This window comes from Dromiciops gliroides, chromosome 2, assembly GCF_019393635.1.
Source record: "Dromiciops gliroides isolate mDroGli1 chromosome 2, mDroGli1.pri, whole genome shotgun sequence".
Lineage (NCBI taxonomy): Eukaryota > Metazoa > Chordata > Mammalia > Microbiotheria > Microbiotheriidae > Dromiciops > Dromiciops gliroides.
This window is the reverse complement of record NC_057862.1, coordinates 405,896,388-405,920,997: the sequence shown is the minus strand read 5'-3', so window position 1 is coordinate 405,920,997 and position 24,610 is coordinate 405,896,388. Positions and strand designations below refer to the sequence as shown.

General features: G+C 37.4%; 1 protein-coding gene across 1 annotated transcript in view; it reads right to left on the bottom strand.

Annotated features, from left to right (window-relative positions):
- BRD7 (bromodomain containing 7) overlaps nucleotides 1-20,787 on the bottom strand; it is a 45,877-nt gene extending 25,090 nt beyond the window's left edge. The window contains exons 1-5 of the mRNA XM_043989306.1: nucleotides 20,563-20,787; nucleotides 19,068-19,276; nucleotides 6,447-6,576; nucleotides 5,844-5,901; nucleotides 3,821-3,965 (exon numbers count right to left, since the gene is read on the bottom strand). Of these exons, the coding sequence (XP_043845241.1) occupies nucleotides 3,821-3,965; nucleotides 5,844-5,901; nucleotides 6,447-6,576; nucleotides 19,068-19,276; nucleotides 20,563-20,611 (591 nt within the window). The 5' untranslated portion in view covers nucleotides 20,612-20,787. The remainder of the gene's footprint in view (nucleotides 1-3,820; nucleotides 3,966-5,843; nucleotides 5,902-6,446; nucleotides 6,577-19,067; nucleotides 19,277-20,562) is intronic.
- Nucleotides 20,788-24,610: the final 3,823 nt, after the last annotated feature.

Sequence of the window (24,610 nt, the reverse complement as noted above, 5' to 3'; positions counted from 1 at the left end):
TATAAAATTAACCATAGAATCATGATAAGTTGCCACAGGTAACATTAGTACCTAGATTATTTAAAAATTTTAAGTTTTTGTTTCCAATGTGCATGTACTAGAAAACTCTCTGTATTTTTGTATAGTCAGGTAAATTTCACTTATGTGAATATGAAGAAAATTATGTCAGCTATAACTAAAATATTCCAAACTCTTTGAGAGGTGATGATAACACAGAACAGATGAAAGCTACAAACAGTTAAGAATTACAGCTCTGCTTTAAACCACAGTGAAAGCTGGAAATAAGAAAAGAGTCTCAACATTGAGTGTTATATTGAAACTTTAAAAAAGTACATGTGGCATTCTCAAAAGTTACTCAAGTTTAAAATGAATATATGTTGCAGTTGGGTCTGGATCTTCCTTGATAAAGTCAGCTATTTCATTAGAGATAGAAGTAAGCTTTTAAAAAGTGTGTGTGTGTGTATATACACATGGACACATAAACAGCTTAAATTTCATTAGGCTTTAATAGCTTAAAACAGCAGAAAAGAGTTCTGCAGAAAACAGCAGAAACACACACAGAGGAGAGGAAGAAAGGCAAGCAGTGAAGGGACTTGGAGAAAACCAGATCATATGCAGACAAAAACTGACTTTGGGTTTACACAATATGTTCCTTAGACTTTTCATGAGCAATAAATCACTCAGCTAGATTATAGGTTTGACAAAGTATAATGATCCCTGTGTTTAAGGTATTTAGGTAGTACAGTGGAGGTAGAAGGTCTTAGATGCTATATTGAGGAATAGCTAAACAAATTGTGATATATAAATGCAATGGAATATTACTCTGCCATAAGAAATGATGAAGTGGACAATTTCAGAGTAAACTCTTCTTCCCCATCTGGAATGAATTGATACATGGTGAAGTAAGCAGAAATGCGTCAATTTATACCAAGATAACAGAAAGAAAAACAACTTTGAAAGATTTTAGAGCTCTGATCAATGCAATGATAAACCACAAGTCCAAAAGAATGAAGATGAATCATCTTCTCAACTTCTGATGAACTTAGGATGCACAAAGAAACATACATTTTAGGATACATCTAATGTAGGAATTGGGCAACGAGGTGGTGCAGTAGATAGACTGCCAGGACTGGAACCAGGAAAATCTGAGTTCAAATTTGACCACAGATATTTACTAAACTGTGTGAGCCTGGGTAAGCCACTTTTTGCTTCAGTTTCCTCACCTGTCGAATGAGATGGAAAAGGAAATGGCAAACCACTCCAGTATCTTTGCCAAAAAAAAATCTCAAATGGGGTCATGAAGAGTCAGACACAACTGAACAAGAACAACAAATGTGGGAGTTTGTTTTGTTGGACTAAGCAGCTATGTATTGAGGGTTTTAATTTTAGGTCTGTTTTATTTGCTGAAGGGAGAAGATAGTGGGAGGAACAGATTAATAAAAAATGCTTGTTAATTTAAAAAACTAAAATACTTTAAAAAAAAAGAGTTGCATTCTGTTTTTCTTTTTTCCCAGTCAAATGTAGAGCATTTGGGTCACTAAAACAAGATTATAATACAAAAGATATTCTCCAAATGGGTAAATGGATATAATTTATCCTGAGAAATGTGATAAATAGCAGTTTATCAGCCAAAGAGTTTTTCACTGCAAAAGACTATGATGTTGTTGTATGTCAGTATTTAGATCTTTAATCTTAATTGACTTTTTTGTCTGTGTATGTATATGTATATACATGTATATGTACATATATAAACACACAGATTTCATTTTCTTTTACCTTAATAGATCAAGATAACTTAATACAGTAAAATTATTTCATTCTTTTGTCCCCCCAAGAGAAGCACAAGAAATGAAGAATGCTGAGTTTTGTAAACAGCTCAATACAACACCACTTTCATTTCAGTTATGTGATACATCTTAACCTTATTTGCCCAAAGATGTTTGGAGGAAATATTTTTTTATGTATTGGAATTTCTCAAAAAAATATAATGAAAACTGAGGTAAATTTTTTCTATTAAAAATTGAAGGTCTGAAATGTTTAAGTAGGTGATTATAGCCTATTTTGTCAAGGAAATTCTTCTCATTTATTTGAACATGAATGCAATTCAGTGACCTGAATAACACTACCAGCTGCTAGTAACTCCTCTACTCCAGAGATTACTTTGTATTTATTTTGTATTAGATTGTGAGCTCCTTGAGGGCAGGGGCTGTTTTGCCTTTCTTTGAATCCCCAGCACTTAACACAGTGCCTAGTGCACAGTGTTTAATATTTACTGACTATATATACTTATACATGGACATGTAATCTTCCCCAAGAGAATGTAAGCTCCTTGAGGGCAGACACTGTTCTATTTTTATCTTTGTATCCCCCAACACCTAGCCAAGCCAGGTACATAGCAGGTGCTGAGTGTTTACAAAATGACCGTATAATAAACTGATGTTCAAGTTAGAAATTAAATGCTGATAATCCACATAAGTCTTAGAATTAATCAAATGTCACTTCTTTGAGAAGCTAAACAAGATAATTTTAAGGAGGAGAACAAAGACTGGTATGACTGATATAACTTGGCAACTTAAATCAACTAACTGTGGGTTATCAGGTCAATAAGCTATTATTTAGCACATTTCCCAGGGTAGATGATTATTCTACCCATTTAAGAAGTGGATCTCAAAACACACACTGGAAGTTCCTTGGGTGCTATAATCTTGCTTTCTTCCCAACTTACCCTTTCATTGTACACATGGTTAGAAGAAAAGAAATGGGGCACAATTCTTAAAGAATAAAGGTGAGGGGCAGCTAGGTGGCACAGTGGATAGAGCACTGGCCCTGGATTCAAGAGGACCTGAGTTCAAATCCGGACTCAGACCCTTGACACTTACTGGCTGTGTGACCTTGGGCAAGTCACTTAACCCCAATTGCCTCATCCAAAAAAAAAAAAAAAAGAATAAAAGCGAGATGTATAGATAAGCTTTTCTTCTATAACTCGTTAGGATTTTACTTAGAAGTTAGTTCTAAAATATTAAAGAGTAAGAAGGGTAGAATCACTCCACTACTTCAACTGGTAAGTATCTATATAGGACCGATACAAAGAAAGTTTAAATAGATGTTCCTCCTCGCTAGAAGATGATAACATCATATCTTCCTTCCTTCTGTAGATACTATGGCCATCTAAAAGTAAAATCAACCTGAACTATAACTGTTAACAAACATCTAAAAATGGGGGGCAGGGAGGCAAGGGAATGTATTTGACAAAGATAAAGTGGAATTTAGAGAGCAATAAGAAAGAATGTGATCAAGTTATTTCCTTATATAATACCTGTGATCAGACCAATTTATTTCCTGCTTATTTGGGAATATGCATGTTTTCTTAAATGGCCATAAAAGGAAAAAATACTGTTTCTAATTAAATTTCCATCTGAACTATAATTTGTTTTGATCTGAAATTAAAATTGTAATATCCCCTTTTAATCTCAAAGATTGGGAAACAACATTTTAAAAAACATTTATGAAAGTCATGCAAAATTTTACTCTAAAAAGGCTATCATATGATGTATTTTATCTGATTTTCTATCACAGAGCTTATAAGAGTTTTCTGAGACAGAAAATATGGTCTTAAGAGATTTTTTTTAAAAAATTGCTCTTTGCACAATAAAAGGTCAATAGGAAATATTCTGAATACCAGCCATGCAGATTTCTACCAAGCTTTAGTGTTTAGAGAATCCAAAAGTTTGGCTCTGGATTGAATAAAGATGTCAGAGTTTTATTTTGTGTCACAGGTTAGTCTCTTTTCCCACAGAAAATACAAATAAATTATAACTACCTTCAGTTCTTCTATGGATTGGTAGTCATTGTTCTTGATCTTTTCTTTCATAGTACTAAAATCCATTGGGTGTTTAATGATCATAGAATAGCCAGGAGCAATAAAATCAGTTACAGGAAATGAAAAGAAAGCACTTGGATCCTTTCTGTGAAGAGATGAAAGAAGCAATCTTATTTTTTCATTTCTACTACAAAAAGTTCTACTGGTCCAGGAGCTGAAACTAAAGAAAAAGCTCTCCCTTGTTGAAAGAAATAATAGTAAGGCAAGAACTGCTTCTCGCTTAAAACTGAAGTAAAGGTGTTATAGGACTAGTAAGTTCATTGCTTAATGGCAACATCCCAATATTTTACAAACAAGCTTTATTACAACACAGATAATTTTTCTCTTAAGTATGAAGACTACTTAATTTAGTATCCCTCTACATAGGAAAAAGGCACAGTAAAGGAAATAACAAGACTGGTGACCCAATAATCAACATATATTATTCAAAGACAGAAAAAAGAGCAGAGGTAATAAACATAATAAACATTAACACACAACTACATTCATGTCCCTGAAGGAGCAATCTACCATATTATAAGGCCACCTCTACCAGATTCATCTGTAAAAATCAGTACACCAGTAGGAACATAGTTTATCTAATACAAACTAATGAACTTAGTATAAAAATCAGTATTATCCTCTTCAAAATAATCAATGTGGATTACTACACATTTTTTTTTCAGGCTTGCTTTCATGGCTTCAGCTATTTTTAGAGCTCTCTTTAGAACAAGTTTGAGTCATACCAAAAACCAAATTTCACCACTTTAGCATCATACCTCATTTTTTGATCAAAAGATGAAGTTTTTACTGAGATTCAAAACAATGTACTATATATAGACTCTGAATGGAGGTCTAAAAAGAGAAAATTTCTAAGTATATTTTAAACAATGGTATTATAACTTTGAAAGGAACAACACTTTTGAATATATAAATTTAGGTATATTTGTTAAAACTAAGTTATCAGTCTATATTAACTATGAAGTATGCCATTCTCTACTCTTTGGGGACAGAAAATGCTTTATGCAGTAATAAAAGATATTAGTTTCATTTGGTTTGTTATTATGTCATAGGTGAGAAGATATCAGACCAATATACTTTTTGTACTTCATGACAAGGTTGAATTATATGTGTTGAATATTTAGTACCAGGGTCTTTCTCTTGAGAATTTCTTTGTGATAGGCATTGTACTTCATGTATGAAAATCATATAGAAAAGCTAGGTATTAGGTTAATTTAAAATTCATGCTTTAACCTAAATTTGACCATTATCTTTCTGCAAATGGTCAACATAACTTAAAACTGTAATTATTAAAAAAAAAATACAAGTAAGTAACAGGAATCAATGTTTGGATTAAAAAGAAAACGTTCTGGGTTTAATCTAATTCAATCTCTTAAAAGAGGACAAATTATTCCTTTTCCTACTGGGAAGATGTTGAAACTATTTCATATGCCCAGCAATGACAATGGTGGCCAAGGCTAAAACCTGAGACTTAGAAAGTTCCATTTAAAAGAAGGCCTGCTATCTTATTTGTTATACAGTATTATTTACTTCCTCCAGAGTTTAGTCTGTATATAATTAACATTCAAAAACACTCATGATGTGCTGGCATTACAAAATCATAAAGAAGGCACCTCCTCTATCTATCTATTATTAATAAAAGTACAAATATATGTAATACTTATTCCTAGTTTTGAACTTTAATACTATTAAAACACTTTAGATCAAAGAGAAAACTGTCATTAAAAAGTATCACTTTAACAGCCTACAAGTTGCCAGTTAAAACAAACCAAATGGGGACATCTGACTACTCAGCATCTTGTAATACTTTTTATTGCCAGGCAAAATATTTATCATCCACTTTAAAATTAAGTGAGTTTGGACCTAGGCCACATATCTAGGCTTTAAAAGTGGCTTCTATAAACTGTACCTTATATGTTATGAATATGCAATTTCAATGCAAAGTGTTGAAATATACCTTTACCTTTGTAATTGTCTCATCAGTTGATTCAAAGCCTCTTGAAGGGGTGTTTGTTCTACTTCTAATGTACAAAGGAAAAAGAAAAGGTTTTACAAAAGAAAATTCAGATCAGAAGGCTTAAGCTATACAGTTTCATGTGGTGCCTTTTATATATCAGACATTTCTTTTGGTGCTCTCATAATCTATGGTTTGTTTTTTTTTTTAAGGTTGAGAACAGAAATTTCAATCATGCTCCATGTATTTTCTACAATTTGAAAAAACAGATTAAAAATTAAGGGGCAGCTAGGTGGCTCAGTGGATAGAGCACCGGCCCTGGAGTCAGGAGGACCTGAGTTCAAATCCGGCCTCAGACACTTGACACTTACTAGCTATGTGACCCTGGGCAAGTCACTTAACCCCAATTGCCTCATCGCCCCCCACCCCCAAATTAAAGCTAAATTGAAAACATTTCAATATAAAATATGATGGAAACAGATTTGTTTTTTTTTTAATTAAGAAAATCTAAGCTTTGACTGAAATTGAACCATTTTCCCAGGCCTTAACTCTTCAAGCAATTTTACTTTTTTGGTACTTTGGTCATAACAATGAATTCTTAGCTATTCCCACCTTCTTGCTTGGACAATGTACTTGTCAGAGGCTTCTCAGGAGGCAATTCGAGTCTTATAGGAGTCTGACACTGAAGTTCTCTTTCTGCCTCACTCTCGGCCCGGTCCCGATCTCGCCTTTTTCTATCCTCCTAAAAAAGAAATGTATATTTTAGAAAGGTTTCAGGATCTGTATTATTAAATGCATATGTTTCACATTGGTTTCAGAACAAAAAAGTAATCTAGTTTACAAAAGTAAAATAACTTTCTTAAATATGAAAAATCTAAATGGGACTGTTGCCATCTACTGGAAAAAGAAGAGTAGAACAACAGATGTCTAAAGACAGACTTGAAGACTAGAATTCAAACAGGGGGAGTCAAACACTACTTAATTAACTCCTCTTTCAGCAGGACAAGCTTCAGTCATTTCCATAATTGAAGGTGTCCCACCAGTTTCCAATTCTTTGCTACCATGAAAAGAACCACTATAAATACTTTTGTATATATGCTGTATATATTTTCCACTTTCATCTTTATGGGGTCTAGGTCTTTGTAGTGGCATTACTGAGTCAAAGGGAATGCACGGTAGCTTTCTGGGCATAGTTCCAAATTGTTTTCTAGAGTGGTTGGATTACTGCATTGCTTCCTCAACAATGCATTAGGGTACCTGTTTTCCATGTACACTCAAACATTTGTCATTTTACATTTTTATTGTCAGCCAATTTGATGGATATAAAGTGGTACCTCAGAGTTGTTTTTAGTTGCATTTTTCTAATTATTAGTGATTTAGAGCATTTAAAAAGCATAGCTATTGATAGTTTTGATTTCTTCCTCTGAAAATTGTCTATTCATATCTTTTGACCATTATTAACTGGAGAGTGGATCTAATTCTTTTTTTTTGTTGTTGTTTTTGTTTTTTAGTGAGGCAATTGGGGTTAAGTGACTTGTCCAGGGTCACACAGCTAGTAAGTGTTAAGTGTCTGAGGCTGGACTTGAACTCAGGTCCTCCTGACTCCAGGGCTGGTACTCTATCCACTGCGCCACCTAGCTGCCCCAAGGATCTAATTCTTATAAAAATGAAACTGTCAGAAAAATTTTCTGCAAAGATTTCCCCCGGTTTTCTGTTTCTTCTAATTTTAGCTGCTTTGGTTTTGTTTGTACAAAACCTTTTAAATTTATATAATCAAAATTCTTCATTTTATCTACCATGAACCTCTCTCTCTTGTTTGGCCATGAACTCTTCCCCTACCAATAGATTTGACAAGTAATTTCTTCCCCACTCCACTAACTTGCTTATGATTTGCTTTATATATTATAAGCAAATGTCTAAATCATGTACCCATTTTGAGCTTATCTTGGTATATGGTGTGAATGTTGGTTGATGCCTAGTTTCTATCAGATTATTTTTCAGTTTTCCCAATAGTTTTTTGTCAACTAGTAGGTTCTTGCCCCAGTAGCTCAGTTGGGTTTATCAAACAGTACATTACTGTGTTAATTTGCTTCTGTATATTGTATACCAAATCTGTTCCACTGATTGAACTCTCTATTTCTTACTCAGTACCAATTTGTTTTGATGATTTCAGTTTTGTTGTATAGTTTGAGATCTAGTACTGCTAGGCCCCCTTCCTTCCCAATTTTTATTTTCTATTGGCTCTACGAAATTTTCATTAATATTTGTGAATTTTTGTTCTTCTACATGAATTTTGTTATTTTTCTAGGTCTATAGAGTAATTCTTTAGTACTCTGATTGGCATGGCACTGAATAAGTAAATTAATTTAGGTTGTATTGCCATTTTTGTTATATTGGCTTGGTTGGCCCATGAGCAATTAAGATTTATTCAATTGGGGCAGCTAGGTGGCGCAGTGGATGGAGCACTGGCCCTGGAGTCAGGAGTACCCGAGTTCAAATCCGGCCTTAGACACTTAACACTTACTAGCTGTGTGACCCTGGGCAAGTCACTTAACCCCCACTGCCTCACTTAAAAAAAAAAATTTATTCAATTACTTAGATCTGATGTTATTTCTGTGAAGAATATTTTGTAATTGTATTCATGTAGTTCCTATGTGTATCGATAGGTAGACTTCCAAGATACTATCTGTAGTTATTTTAAATGGAATTTCTCTTTCAGATGAATTTTGTTGGTAATATACAGAAATGCTGATGATTTGTGTGAGTTTATTTCATTTCTGTCAACTCTGCTGAAGTTGTTAATTGTTCCAATTAGTTTTTCAGTTGACTCCCTAGGGTTCTCTAGTAAACCATCATATCATCTGCAAAAAGTAAGTTTTTTTTTCATTACCTACGATTATTCCTTTAATTTCTTTTTATTCTCTTATTGCTAAGCTAGAATTTCTAGTATCACACTGAATAGTAATGGTGATGACAGACATCTTTACTTCATCTCTGATCTTAATGAAAAGCTTTTAACTTATCCCCATGACAGATAAGGCTTGTTCTTGGTTTCAGGTAGACACTACTTATCATTTTAAGGAAAGTTTGGTCTATTCACGTGCTTCTAGTGTTAACAGGAATGGGTGTTGTATTATCTCAAAAGCCTTTTTGGTACTGATTGAAATAATGTTGTGATGTGGTTAATTATGCTTATAGTTTCTCTAATATTGAAGCAGTCCTGCATTCCTGGTATAAATCCAGTCTGGTCACAGTATATGATCTTTGTGATATATTGCTATAATCTCCTTGCTATTATTTTACTTAATTTGTTTTTGCATTAATATTTTTGATACTATTAATGTTTTTTTTAATCAAATCAGTCAGTTATATCTACTATATTGGCTTAAAAAACAGCTCCTGGTTTTATTTATTAGTTCAATGGTATTTTACTTTAAATTTTATTAATCTCTCTTGATTTTCGGGATTTCCATTTTGATATTTAATTGAGGTAAAATTTGTTGCTTTACTCTTTCTATTATTGATGTAAGTATTCAGAGATATAGATTTTCTCCTAAGTACTACTGCTTTGACTGTATCCCACAAATTTTGGTATGTGGTCTCATTGCTGTCATTATCTTTTTTTTTTTTTGGTGAGGCAATTGGGATTAAGTGACTTACCCAGGGTCACGCAGCTAGTAATTGTTAAGTGTCTGAGATCAGATTTGAACTCAGGTCCTCCTGAATCCAGGGCCGGTGTTCTATCCACTATGCCACCTACCTGCCCCGCTACTGTCATTATCTTTTAACAAAATTATTGTTTGTATGATTTCTTCTTTGACTCATTCTTTAGGATTAGGTTATTTAGTTTTCAATTAATTTTTTGTCTATGATTCAAAAGACCCTTATTGAATGTAATTTTATTGTATTATAGTAAGGGAATGATGCATTTAATATTTCTGCTTTTCTGCATTTGTTTTTGAGGGTTTTATGCCCTAATACATGGTTGGTTTTTGTGAAAGTGCCACACACAGGTGAGAAATAGATATACTTGTTTCTATTCCCATTCAATATTCTCCAGAGGTTTAGCACATGTAACTTTTCAAAAATGTTACTTCATCTTCTTTTTTCTATATTTTATCATTAGACTTATCTAGGTCTGAAAGGGGTAAATCAAGGTCCCCCACTAACTCAGTTTTACTATTTCCTCCTGCAACTCATTTAACTGTTCCTTTAAGAATCTGGATACTATGCTGTTTGGCATATATAAGTTTAGCTGATAAGTCACTATGGCAGCTTTTTAAAAATGTATTTTCCCTGTTTATCTCTTAGTAAGGTCTATTTTGCTTTTGTTTTGTTTGAGATCAAGATTGTCACCTCTGCCATTTTACTTCAGCTCAAGCATAACAGATTCTGTTCCAGCCCCTCATTTAACTTTATGTTTATCTTTCTGTTTCAAGTGCATCTCCTGTAAACAACATGTTGTTGGATTCTGGTTCCTAATCTATTTTGCTATCCTCTTCCATTTTATGGGTGTTCATCTCTTTCCTGTGTATTTCCCTTCATGCTATTTTGTTGTGCTGCTTCTCCCTTTTTTAAACTGTGTCCCCTCATCAAATCAGTTTTTGCTTCTGACTATTGCCTCCTTTGATCCTCTCTTTTATTTCTCCCTCTATCCTTTTTTCTTAACCCTTTTCTCTCCCCTTTTCCTATTAGGTAAGATGAAGTTCTGCACCCAACTGGATATGTTTATTCTTTCTTCCTTGAATCAGTTCTGAAGTAAGGTTCAAGTGTTACCCACTCTTTCCTTCATTGTATTAAACACTTCCTTTCATAACCCATTTATAGAATGTAATCTTTTCCCATTCTTCTGCCTTCCTCCTCTCGGTGCCTCTTCCCCATTCTTCTAGTCTTCTTTTGACATCATCCCAACATAATACAATCACACCAAGTCTCTCTGTCTTATTAGGCTCCAAGAACTCTAGGGATGATGAAATTCTGAGGGGGTTATATGTATCTACCCGCCATATAAGAATATAAACAGCTTTAAACTTGTTTATTTCTTTGATTTCTCTCTCAAGTTTACCTTTTTGTTTCTCTTGAGCCCTTGTTTGGATGTCAAACTTTCTATTCAGCTCTAATTTTTTCATTAGGAATGCTTGAAAGTCTTCTGTGTCATTAAATATCCATTTTGCCTCTTATAGGATTAAACTTGTTTTTGTTGGGTAGGTTATTCTCTGCTGAAAAACTATCTTTTGCCTTCCAGAATATCATATTCTACTTTCTTTGTTCCTTTATACTGGTGGCTCCTAAACTGTATGTGAGTGATCCTGATTGTGGTTCCATAATATTTGAATTCTTTTTTTCTTGCTGCTTACATTATTTGCTTCTGGATCTGGGAGTCCAGGATTTTGGCTATAATATTCCTTGGAGTTTTCATTTTGGGGATTTCTCATAGGAGGTGACTGGTAGATTCTTTTGATTTCTACTTTGTCCTCTGGACTTAAGATATCTGGGCAGTTTTCCTTTATAATTTCTTGAAATATGTGGTCTAGGTTCTTTCTTTCTTAGGTAGGTCCTTCCTTCCTTCTTTTCTTTGTTCATGGCTTTCAGGCAGTCCAATGATTTTTTAATTATTTCACCTCTATTTTCTGGGTCAACTGTTTTTCCTATAAGATATTTTACATTTTCTTCTATTTTTTTTTCCAGGCTTTTAACTTTAGTATTTCCTGATGTCTCTTGGAATGATTAGCTTCTGCTGAATTCTAAATTATAAGGAGTCATTTTTTTAAAAAGTGAAGTTTTGTACCTCTTTTACCATTTGTCCAATTCTAATTCTTAATTCTTGTTTTGTATCCCTTTTATCATTTAGGCAATTCTAATTTTTAGGTAGTTATTTTCTCCAGTAATATTTTATACTTCTTTTACAAAGTTGTTATTTTTTTTTCATAACTTTCTTTCACAGCTCTCATTTCTTTTCCCATTTTTTTCTCTAACATTCTTATTGGATTTTAAGAAATAGTTTTTCTTTTTCCTTTCCTACTACTCCTCTTTATTTTTTCTAAGAATTCTTGTTGGGCTTGGGTCCAAGCTTCCCTGTCATCATAGTACTACCTCTGTATAGGGTTGTTTTTTTTTTTTTGCCTCTTCTTGACTTTGGACTTTATGTTAGTGTTGGGCTCTGTTCACTTCTTGAAGAGGATGTCTGGCCTAAGCTTTTTTCTTTTTATATCCTTTTGCTGTTCTCACACATCACACTGGCAGCCTACCATTTTTTAGTACTTTGAGGGTGGTTCATTGCCCTCCTAGTATGAGCTCTGTTAGTTCCTGATGCTGGTCTGTGTCTATTGGATTGTGTGTGGTTGAGCTTTCAGATACTGCTATTATAAGCAGTTACTGTTAGCCCACTAGGAAGTTCTGGAGGTTCAGAGTAATTAAATTGCTTGACTCCCCTTTGGTGTTACTGAGTTTCCCTTCTACTCTTGGTCTCAAAGCCACAAAGCTCAATTATGGAAACTTGGTCCTTGCTCTGTGCATAGCTAGGGCTTCTTTTGCTCGTGACTCCTCCTCCTCCTCCTCCTCTTCTCTGCCTTGAAACCGAGACCTAGAACTGGATAAGACGCAAGTCTCCTGTACACAGGTTCTGGCTCAGGGATCCACTACGATTTCTCTTTCTTCCCTGGTGCTTCCTGTCCTGCTATTCAGTCTTAGTCCCCTTATTGTCCCTAGAATGTTAGAATGTTCCTCACCACTGTCACTGCTGCATTCCTGGCCAGTTCCTGCCCTAGTGACGTCAGACCTCTTTATCTTCCTAAGCTGCTCTGGGTTGGAAAAATTACTAACTTTTTTTCGGCTTTTCCATTTGGTGTGTTTTGTAGTTGTGCTGGGTAAGCTAGAAAAAAATGCTGACTCTCACTTTGCCATCTTGATTGTACCTTTTGACATATATTATCTTATTTGATCCTCATTTTACAGATGAGGAAATTGAAGCAGAGAAAGGTGACTTGCTCAAGGTCACCAAGCTAATAAATGTCTGAGGCAGAGTTTAAACTCAGGTTTTCCTAACACCTTGTCCAAAGCTAATTCACAGTGCCACCTGACATAAAGATCAAAATCAGGGGCAGCTAGATAGCACAGTGGATAAAGCACCGGCCCTGGATTCAGGAGTACCTGAGTTCAAATCCGGCCTCAGACACTTGACACTTACTAGCTGTGTGATCCTGGGCAAGTCACTTAACCCCCATTGCCCCGCAAAAAAAAAAAAAAAAGATCAAAATCAGTACCAAAATAAAAGAATAAAAACGGGAAGATGATATGGAGCCCACGTGATATAGCAAAAAGAGCACTGGCTCTAGGGACAGAGGACTTGAGTTCAAATACCACTTTTGACACTTTCTGTCTAAATCAATTAACCTCTGAAACCTCAATTTCCTTATTTCTAAAATGAAAGTAGACTAGATGTCATCTGAGGTCCCTTACCGTTCTGCATCTATGAAATGGCCTGTAATTAAGCCAGCTACAATCTGACCTATTTAAATAAGCTGCTGACACCAAAAGATGGTATAAAAGAAGTGGTATCAATATAGGCTATTACTATTTACCAAGAAAGTTTAATCAGTATAAGGAGAATAAAAGAGACTAAAAACTGCCTCAGCAAGCAAATACTCAATCACCTTGTAAGTGTATGTTGATAGTAGCCAGATACAACATCTGTTTAGAATATAAACTCATTTATAAAATTAATACATAGGAGGATAGTAAAACAGGATGAGTAGCAGTACCTCATAAAAACACATGATGCAGTAGAGGACAAAAACAAGTTTACAGAAAGATTGATGGAAGACCCAATTATTTCAGATCACCTTTAAGGGCATTTAAAGATGAAAATGGAAATAGAGTGGAGGATCAATGGAATAGGCTAGGCACAGGAAATGCAGTAGTAAATGACACTAATAATGTAGATAAACCCAAAGACTCCAGCTTCTGGGATAGGAACTCAGTATTTGACAAAAACTGTTGGGAAAACTGGAAGATAGTATGGCAGAAATTAGGCATAGACCAACATCTTACATCTTATACTAAAATAAGGTCAAAATGGATACATGATTTAGGTAAATTAGGAGAGAAAGGAATAGTCTACCTATCAGATCTTTGGAAAGGAAAACAGTTTATGACCAAACAAGAGATAGAGAATATTATAAAATGCAAAATGGATGATTTTGATTACATTAAATGAAAAAATTTTTGTACAAACAGAAGCAATGCATCCAAAATTAGAAGGGAGGCTGAAAGCTGGGAAACAATTTTTATGGCCAGTACTTCTGATAAAAGGCCTCGTTTCTAAAATATATAGGGAGCTAAATCAAATTTATAAGAATCCAAGTCATTCCCCAATTGAGAAATGGTCAAAGGATACGAACAGGCAGTTTTCTGATGAAGAAACCAAAGCTATCTATTCCCATATGAAAATAATGGTCTAAATCTCTAATGATTAGAGAGATGCGAATAAAAACAACTCTGAGGTACCACCTGACACCTATCAGATTGGCTAAAAATACAAAAAAGGAAAATAATAAATGTTGGAGAAGCTGTGGAAAAATTGGAACACTAATGTATTGTTGGTGGAGCTGTGAACTGATCCAACCATTCTGGAATTATGCCCAAAGGGCAATAAAAACTGTGCATACCCTTTGACCCAGCAATACCACCTTTGGGTCTTTTCCCCAAAGAAATCATGGAAAGGGGAAAGGGACCCACATGTACAAAAATATTTATAGCTGCTCTTTATGTGGTGGCAAGGAATTAGAAGTTGAGGGGATGCCCATCAATTGGGGAATGGCTGGACAATTGGGGAATGGTGGTATATGAATACAATGGAATACTACTGTGCTGTAAGAAACGATGAGCAGGAGGAGTTCAGAGAAACCTGGAGGGTCTTGCGTGGGCTGATGATGAGTGAGATGAGCAGAACCAGAAGAACATTGTACACAGTATCATCAACATTGAGTGTTGATCTACTGTGATGGACTATATTCTTCTCACCAATGCAATGGTACAGAAGAGTTCCAGGGAACTCATGATAGAAGAGGATCTCCAAATTCAGGGAAAAAAAAAAAAGAACTGTGGAGTGTAGATGCTGAAGGAACCATACTATTTTTTTTGTTTTTGGTGCTGTTGTTTTTTCTATTTTGAGGTTTTTCGTCATTGCTCTGATTTTTCTCTTATAACATGACATAATGCTATTGTGTGTGTGTGTGTGTATATAAAAAACCTATATCAGATTACCTGCTGTATAGGGAAGGGGGGAGGGAGGGAAAAAAATGTGAAATTGGAAAGCTTGTATAAACAAAAGTTAACTATCTTTACATGTAACGGGAAAAAAATAAAATACTTTATTAATTAAAAAAAGATGAAAATGGAAGGGGGATAATGAATAGATAAAAATATAAAAGATCTGCCAATATTTCTATGACAAAATTCCTGATATGATGAAGAAGGAAGCAGAAAAAGCACTGGAGAAAACAAAGATGAGAACAGCTGCCAAAGACCAAATGTATTCAAAATATGTGCTGGAGATACCAAAATTCTGAGTGTTGAGGGAATCAATTCTCAAGATATCTGAGAGAGAGGAGAATATCAAATAGTTGGAAAAAGAGCAATAATTATTGATTATTGATTTTTCCATTTCTACAAAATCTTTATGAGCATATACAAAGGTAATTTACATTAAGGGCATCCTTGAAGGTTCAAAAGGAGAACAGGCAGCTTTTCACTAACATTCTACTGAGGTGCAGCTAGGTGGTGCAGTGGATAAAGCACTGGCCTTGGATTCAGGAGGACCTAAGTTCAAATCCGATCTCAGACACTTGACACTTAATAGCTGTGTGACCCTGGGCAAGTCACTTAACCCTCATTGTCCCACAAAAACAAACAAAACCAAAAACCAACCAACCATACAAACAAACAAAAAAAACACACATTCTACTGAAACCCATATCAATACAAGATCCTACTCTGCTTGTTTATTGATTATAAACAAGCTAATTTGGTGGAATAAAACATCACTTTAAAGTTCTCTAGCAAAGTGTATCTCTCAGGCACATATCATAACTTTGTAAGATTTCCTGAAATTTCTAACAGAAATAACTTTGATAATTATGACTATCAAAGTGAAAGTATATCAAGCAAAGCATAAATCAAGGAGACATATGCTTGCCAAAGGTATTTATCACTGACAGGGGGCATATTGAGCATATAGAGAAATTGCCTAGAAATGATGAGGTCCCCCAGATCTTCCTTATTTGAGGATGCTATTACATTGGTTTCATCAAGTCCTAGAACACTGCAAAGGATACTTAGTCACAATCACTTTAAAATTTAGGCTTAAGGGACAGCTAGGTGGTACAGTGAATATAGCACTGGCCCTGGAGTCAGGAGGACCCGAGTTCAAATCCAGCCTCAGACACTTGACACTTACTAGCTATGTGACCTTGGGCAAGTCACATAACCCCAATTGCCTCACCAAAAAATTCCAAAACAAACAAAACCCAAAATTTAGGCTTAAGTATCCAAATTATGAAACTAGGAAAAATTAAACGTATAAAAAATGCTTATTGTCTAGACCAGAGATTCTTAAACTTTCCACTTGGGATCCCTTTTTGTCTGAGAAATTTTTACGTGACTCCAGGTATTTAGTATATAAAATAGGTATAAATAACCTTTTACTGTTGCCAAACTTTTCACAACCCCAAAATTCAGTTATGTGACCCCATATGGGGTTGCGACCCACAGTTTAAGAAGCTTTGGTATAGACCAAAGGTGGTCTGGGAAATGTTTAACAAAATATATAAAAATACAACATAGATAATGTTAATTTATGGTTTTCTAGTTAACATGCAGCCCGCAGGGATGCTTTCTATTTGAGTTTGACATTGTGTTTGCTAAATTATTTATGCTGTGCTTTCTAAAATTATTTGCTACTTATATATTAATGGCTATTGTACCAGTTTTGGCAGTAAGCATTCATTACTAATTAATATCACATATTAGTAAAGTATTAAAATATAAAAGTGCCCATCTTTATGTACAAATCAATAAAAAAAAACCTCCCCAGATGTAATTAAAGGCAAAAAATGTGAAAAGATACTAAAGATACTAAGATACTAAAAAGAAAAGATTAGCAGACAACCCTCTAAAAAAAAAAAAGAGCAGAAAAATGATAAATAGAAATTTTAGAATAGCCTTCTTTGTACTCTGCATTTGTAAGGAGTACTGAGGGACAAAGTATGCAATTTATTACATTATTCCTCCACAATTATTGTCAACAGATGAATTAATTCTACCATTCAAAACACCTATTATGTAGAGCATGTTATCTGATGTCTCCCCCAATATGCCCTCCCTTCTATCACTGCCCCCCCCCACTTTCTTGCAGGGTAAGATAGATTACCATCCCCAATTGAGTTACACTGATAATTTAAGGCAAAAGTAGGCACAGTGGGGCAGCTAGATGGTGCAGTGGATAGAACATTGGCCCTGGATTCAGGAGTACCTGAGTTCAAATCCGGCCTCAGACACTTAACACTTACTAGCTATGTGACCCTGGGCAAGTCACTTAACCCCAATTGCCTCACCAAAAAAAAAAAAAAAAAAAAAAAAAAGGTAGGCACAGGGCAGTACAATGAAAAGCACAGTGGAAAATGAGTTTCTATTAAGAAAAAAAAGGCTCAAACTAATTAGAAGCCTCATAGCTATATTTGTGCCAACTTCCTGAATGCAAGAGGCAGCTATGTGGTACAGTGGATAGTGTTGGGCTTGGAATCGGGAAGACCTGAGTTCAAATCTTTAGCCTCAAAAACTGCCTAGCTGTGTGACCTTGGGCAAGTCACTTAACCTGTTTTGCCATTTGAGAAAGAAATGGCAAACCACTCCAGTGTCTTTACTAAGAAAAACTCCTTGGGCAGAGGTCCTTAGGGTCACAAAGAACAGAACATTAAATGCAAAGAATTTTTAAAAAGGGTTTTTTTTTGCTGGAGTTATCAACTAAAACTTCTAATTTGTCCTCAAACCAGTAACAACCTGATGTCTCCAAACAGAGAAATGATAAAACCAAATTATGGTACACCACATTGGTAAACTACTAAATAGCTCTTAAAAACGAAAACTATGGGGGGCAGTTAGGTGGCGCAGTGGATAGAGCACAAGCCCTGGATTCAGGAGGACCTGAGTTCAAATCCGCCCTCAGACCCTTGACACTTACTAGCTGTGTGACCCTGGGCAAGCCACTTAACCCCAATTGCCTCACCAAACAAAAACAAAACAAAACAACAAAAAACAAAAAAACAAAAAACCGAAAACTATGTATGTCTATATGTGGAAATGTATATGTGAAATAATTTAAAATGGAAAGGAAGACTCAAAACACAACAGGAGTATGTTTTATAACAGAAAAACCCTGAACTAGTAATCTGGTGAACTAGATTCTAATCTAGTTCTAATGCTAGTGCTGTCACTAATTAGTTATGTCAAACTACTTTACCCTCTGAGCATCAGTTTCTTCAGCTCTAAAATGAGGGGATCTCACTAGATAATCTTTCACATATATTTTCAGTTCTATGATCTTTGTCATTGTGGCATTATAAACAAATATTAAACACATATTGTAACTATGTAGAGTGATGGAAAGAGGGTGGATTTGGAATTCAGAGAACCTGGGTTTCAATTTCAGCTCTGCTTGTTATATGCATGACCTTGGGCAAATAACTTAAACTCTCTGAACCAGTTTCTTCATTTGTAAATGGCAGGGCTGGATCAGAGAAGACTTGGGTCTCTTCCATTCTAAATCTAAGATCCTATGTGTATATGTTAACAAATATTTGAAAAAAAATTGAAGTGTTGTAAAATCTATTAGAGGTTTTTTTTAAAAAGGGTGTACAACATTGCTTAAGCTCATAATGTAAAAGCATATATAAAATTTTCCTTTAGTCATACAAATTAAAACATTTTTTAGAAACAAAAATGGACTCAAATAGTGAAGGTCACATTTTTAAATGGGCTTCAATTGATCAAGACGTGTATTTTTCTGAATGAAGAAATTAAGTACCTGAGGCATCTAGAGAAAATCAGAAGTTTGACTAGTTAATAACCTATTTGTGGAGTTGTGGACACAAAGAAAATGAAATTAGGCTAGTGCCTAAAGATTTGCAATTTGCAAACTACAAGTTTTCCATTTTGCAAGCTTTTAAAGACACTTACCTTTACTCTTCTCCGTTTCTTTTCCTTTTCTTCCCCTGGGACCTGCTTTTCTCCTTTCTTTCTCTTTTTTCTCTTTCTGTCTTTATGTTTCTCATGATCCGTTTTGTCATCAAAGAGGCTGGAATCATGTCCTGAGCTGCCTGTGGAGAGTTCTGTGACTTCGTTTCCTCCTACTTTCAGTACTAACTTCAAAGGTTTTTCCACATACTCTTAAAAAGAAAAAAAGGAATGAAACAAGATTAAAACTCCAAGCCTCTAAAGAATTAAACCGGATGCATTAAAAATATCATTTGGGGGCACTGCTGCTGCTATTCTTCTAGGCAGCAGTTTGACAACGTCTAAGGCTTATGTAGTTTGATATAAATATTAAACTAATTTCTATATCCATATACATCACAGGATACTGAGACCTGATTAAAATTATTTTATTAATAGCATACTGAACCGAATGCATGGCAATGAAATGAGCAGGTCTTTCTCAAGCATAAGTCTTGAACTAATACCTTGGTTTGTCTTTGGGGATAGGAAAAAATTCAGCACTAATTTGCTATCATCAATAAAACCTGGCTATCATTTTTGAAATTATTCTAATAAAACCCAAAATAGTGAGCTGCAATAGTCACAGCAAAAGAGTAAGAAAGGCAAAGGATTCAGAGCCGAGGCCCCGGCTACAGGGCACATGGAGGTAGGTGGATGTGCAAGTCACCTGACCTCTCAAGGGCCTCAGTTTCCTCTTTTGTAAAATCGGGACACCCATATTTGTGAGACCGGCCTTGCAGAGTTGCTATATTATAAAATACTACAGAAACACAACCTGTAATGATTAGGATGACCTCTGCCCCACTCACCCCCGGCTTCGTGCCTTCCCAAGCTCCCACCCAGTCCTACCTCATCACATTCATTCCCATCTCCCTTCCAGACCTCAACTCGATTCAGTTCAACATTTATTAAGCAGCTTTTACAAGTTTGCTAGAACTGGAGCGGGGTGTGGGGGTGGGGGTGTGGTTCCAGACACAGAAACAACAGCGGCTCCAGCCCCGTCTATACCAGTGGTGGGGAAGCCCCCTCCCCAGCCCATACGCTCCCCTCTTCTTCCAGACCTCTTCGCCCCTCTCCTCCTGTCAGACCTCTCCCCCGGGCCCTGTCCCCTCAGATCCGCCGGCCCTAAACTCTCCTCCTCCGCCCTCTGGAACTCGCTCTCTCGACAAGCATTTATTTAGCACCTATGGGGCGCCAGATACTAGGGACACCGAAACAAAAAGAACCGGTCCTGCCCTCAGGGGGCTTCCCGTCCTTTTTCGCCGACGTCTCCTCAGTTCCTCATTCCCTTTCTCCTCCTCCGACGCCTCGGTCCCCGGCTCCCGCCCCCGGGCTCTAGTCCCCGCAGCCCGCCCTGGTTCCCTCAGCCTCTTGGGGCTGCTTCGGGTCCTCCCCGGCCCTCCTCGGTTTCCCGCCCGGCCCCCTCAGGGCCCGCGGCCGCGGCCGGGCCGCTCACCCTCATAAAGGTGCTTGTCTGACTTGTGCTTCTTGTGCTTCTTGCCCATGTCGGCCCGGGCCCCGGTGCCCGCCCCCCGCGCCAGGCCCAGGCCGCACCGCTTCCGGCCCGGGGAGCGCAGCCCCGGAGCCGGAGGGAACGAGGGAGGGACGGAGGGAGAGCGAGGGAAAGCAAGCGAGAGCGAGGCCGGAGACCCGGAGGAGCCAGCGAGATGACGAGCGGGGAGAGCCAGCGAGCTGGGCCAGAGAGGGAGGGCCCGCCCAGCGTGCTGGGACTCGGGGCGTAGCTTCACATCGCCCTCTAGCGGTCGGAGGTCGCGCCGCAGCCTTCCTGTCAACACATCAGACCCGCAGGCGCCCCTGGCTACGTATGGGCAGAGGAACCGGAGGATGCTTTCCTGGAAGGGGTAACCCCAGCAGGCAGAAAAACTAAGGGGATAAGAGGAGACAAGAGGAGGGAAATGAGGGACTGAGAGGAAAGGGTCGGGGAGGGCCAGGGATACATACAGAGATTCTTTTCTTTGTAGCTAGGGCAAGTCGTTTAACTTTGATTGGCTTCAATTTCCTCTTCTAAAAATGAAGAAAGTGAATTAGATTATCTCTAAGGTAACTTGAAGCTCTAAATAAGTAACAGGAAGCTTGGCGTGATGATGAGACAGCTTGCCAAGGAGTCAGGAAAACCCAGGCTCACACTCTCCCTGGTGTATACTGCTGTGTGATCCTGGACAAGTCACTTGACCTTTAGTGCCCCAGGCCACTTTCTAAGATCCGAAGTTTCAGTTCCATATCTGCATTGGTAGAGGGAGCTGCCTCAGTGGGAATTCCTGATACAGAGAGTATCATTCAGTCAATATGCATTTATTGAGCACCTACTATGGGCTAGGCACTGTGCTAAGCACTTTTCAAAGAAAAGCGAAGACAGACCCTTCTCTTAAGAAGCTCACAGTGTAATGGGAAAGACAACACGAAAACACCTATGTACAGACAAGATATATACAGGATAAACTGGAGGCAATCCATAGAGAAAAGAATTAAAATCTGGACCAAAACAAACAAATGAAATCCTTTAAGGAAGAGGAAACAAACCCTAGAAAATAATTGTTCTGTTTCTAGGTACAATTTCCTTATGTGGTCAGCCAAATCAGCGTGGTTTCTGGAGATTTTCATTATTACCTGATAGACTATGAAATCTGGAAGGGGCCTTAGAGATCTTCTGATCTGATCTCCTTAATTTATTAAAGAGTGCATGGAGGCACAGGGAAGGGAAGTGATTTGCTGAGTTGCCTGGGTCAGGGCTTGGCCAGAATCCAGGTATCCTGAATGGGCCACAGGTGCTCTTTCATTTGAACCCAACACTGACTCTGTGAGGAAGGTGAGGCAGTTACTATTATTTCTGTACAATTCAGACTAAGCTCTTTTTGATACTTGCCTACTTTATCCCTATCTCTCCCTATTCTGTCTTGGCTTTGAAGATGGGGAAACCAATGCCAGAGAAGTGAAAAGATTTGCTCAGGGTCATACGGTAAAATAGGTAGCTAGTTGGCATAATGGATAGAGTGCTAGATTTGGAGTCAGGAAGACCTGGGTTTAAATTCTGCCTCAGACACTTATTAGCTGTGTGATACTGGACATGGCATTCAGACTCAGTTTCATCGCCTGTAAAATGGGAATAATAATAATAATCCATAATAATCCCTACTTCGAAAGATCAAATGAGATGACATGTAAACTTTTGCAAACTTTAAAGTACTTTATAAATGCTTGCTATTATTATTATTATTTTAGTTTTCTTGGTGGGGCAATTGGGGTTGACTTGCCCAGGGTCACACAGATAGTAAGTGTTAAGTGTCTGAGGCCGGATTTCAACTCACATCCTCCTGACTCCAAGGCTGGTGCTCTGTCCACTACGCCACCTAGCTGCCCCTGCTTGCTATTATTATTATTAGAAGTAGAATTAAGATTTGAACTCAGCTCTCCTGACACTCAGACCAGTCCCCTTTCCACTTTGACCCCACAACCTGTAAAAATGCCCTGATGTTTACCTTTTCTATATTCATATTGTTTTGCTTATCGTTGATAATGCTGTTGCTGCTCTTCTTTCTGCTGCTACTGATTAATTAGATCTGTATAGCACTCCCCAGTCCATTCTCTAATTTGATCCTCACAATAACCCCGTGGAGTAGGCAGGGCAGGAATTATTACCCCTCAGTTTTTAACTAAGGAAGTTCAGACATAGACAAGTGAAATGACTGACATGAAATTGCATAGCAAGTTAATGGTAATGCTGTCATTTCTTTCCAGTGTGGCCAAATTGAGGTGTTGGTTTTTTGATCTCTAGGTTTTCAGAGAGACTCACCAAGAGGCTGGCATCTGTTGAGCTAGCCTTAAGGAGTTGTCACCAATATTACCACCCTGTCCTCGGCTCTGGTAAAAGAGGATGCAGGAGAAGATTGTTATGGAGTAGCATGGCCTTCAGCTATGTTTCCATAGCAACCTGGAGATGTAACCCAGGAGGAGCATTTGGGTTCAGGAAAAGAGGCCTCTGTTTGTTGGCTTTTATAGAAAAGAAGGGAAAAATTCAGATGAAATCTTGTTGTTGTTTTTTTCCCTTTCTCCTTCATTAATTACTTGTTGAAGAAATATATGGGGGGAAATATTTCTCAGAAGACTTATATTTGGCAGTCAGTATTTCTCAGGCTTGCATACATGTTTCTTGGGATTCCCTGGATTGGGAGAAGACTGTGAATAGCTAGTCAGCCCTAGGCAGTTGCAAATCAGAAGGGGAGGGGGTGGAGGGAGTGTACTAGGTGGAGAGCAATTTGGGGATGGTCATCCTGAAGGAGGGGATGGATACTTCCCAGGGAGGAATGTAAGGTAGATTTTATTGGGTTCCAATAATTGGCTTTCTGTACTTTACTGTACAACACTGAAATGAATTCCAGTCACATACCAAGATATTTCACTGGGACCAAAGTTATCTGCTAGCTAGTATGAGAATATTATTACCGGGGAGCCCCCCCCCACTGCTGAGAAAGCGTGGGGTGACCTTTCCAAGGTCAAGTCAGCGTCAGGAAGTTACCTCACAATTCAAGGACCACCTTGTATTCTGAGCTAGGCTATCCTTTTTTTTGCTTTGTGGAGAGGATCATAAAGCCATAAAAAGCCACAGAAGCCACAATTGCTCTTCATACCTCAAGTCCAATAGCAGAGAGGATACTGGGGTCTGGAATGGTCCCAGTCTAGAACTATAAAGTTGGGAAACTTTGTCCTTGGCATTTCTCCCAGAGGGGTGACCTTCCTCCAGCCCCATGTCTCAGGGCTGTCATCATGGTATCAAGGAACTTCCTGGTGTGAATTTAAGTGACCTCATTAATTAATATACACTGAAGTCTTAGGGACTTAATGTATAACTCCTTCCCATGGGTACTAGTATTTCATAGGATCATGACCTAGAGTTAGAAGGGACCTTAGAGGTCATCTAGTCCAGCACTCTGATTTTGCAGATAAGGGAACTGAGGCCCAGAGAGGTTAAGCCATTTGCTCAAGGTCACCCAGGACCTCAGATCCTATGACTTCAAGAAAGGTTTTAGCACTCTTTCTACTGTACTACACTGCTTCCCTAGGAGGGCAATGCCAAAGGAAAGGCTTTTGAATATCAGAGCTTCAGGTATTATAATATCTAGAATGGGGGAGAGGGGTAGTATATATGGAATCAGGAATAATCCTCCCAGAACTCTTCAAATGCCATGTTTGGTGGTTGTCTGATGCGCATATTGTCCCACGTTTGAGGATAGTGAATTTTTTTTGCTTGGCTAGTGTCTTTTTTATTTTCCCACTTCAATTTTATTTTCAGTTCTAAATTCACTCCCTCTCCCTCCTACATCTTTATCCGTTGAGAAACCAAGAAAACCAAAGCCCATTACAAATATGTAGGCATGCAAACCAAATTCCCTTTATTAGCCATGAAGAAAGAAAGGAAGGAAGGAAGGAAGGAAGGAAGGAAGGAAGGAAGGAAGGAAGGAAGGAAGGAAGGAAGGAAGGAAGGAAGG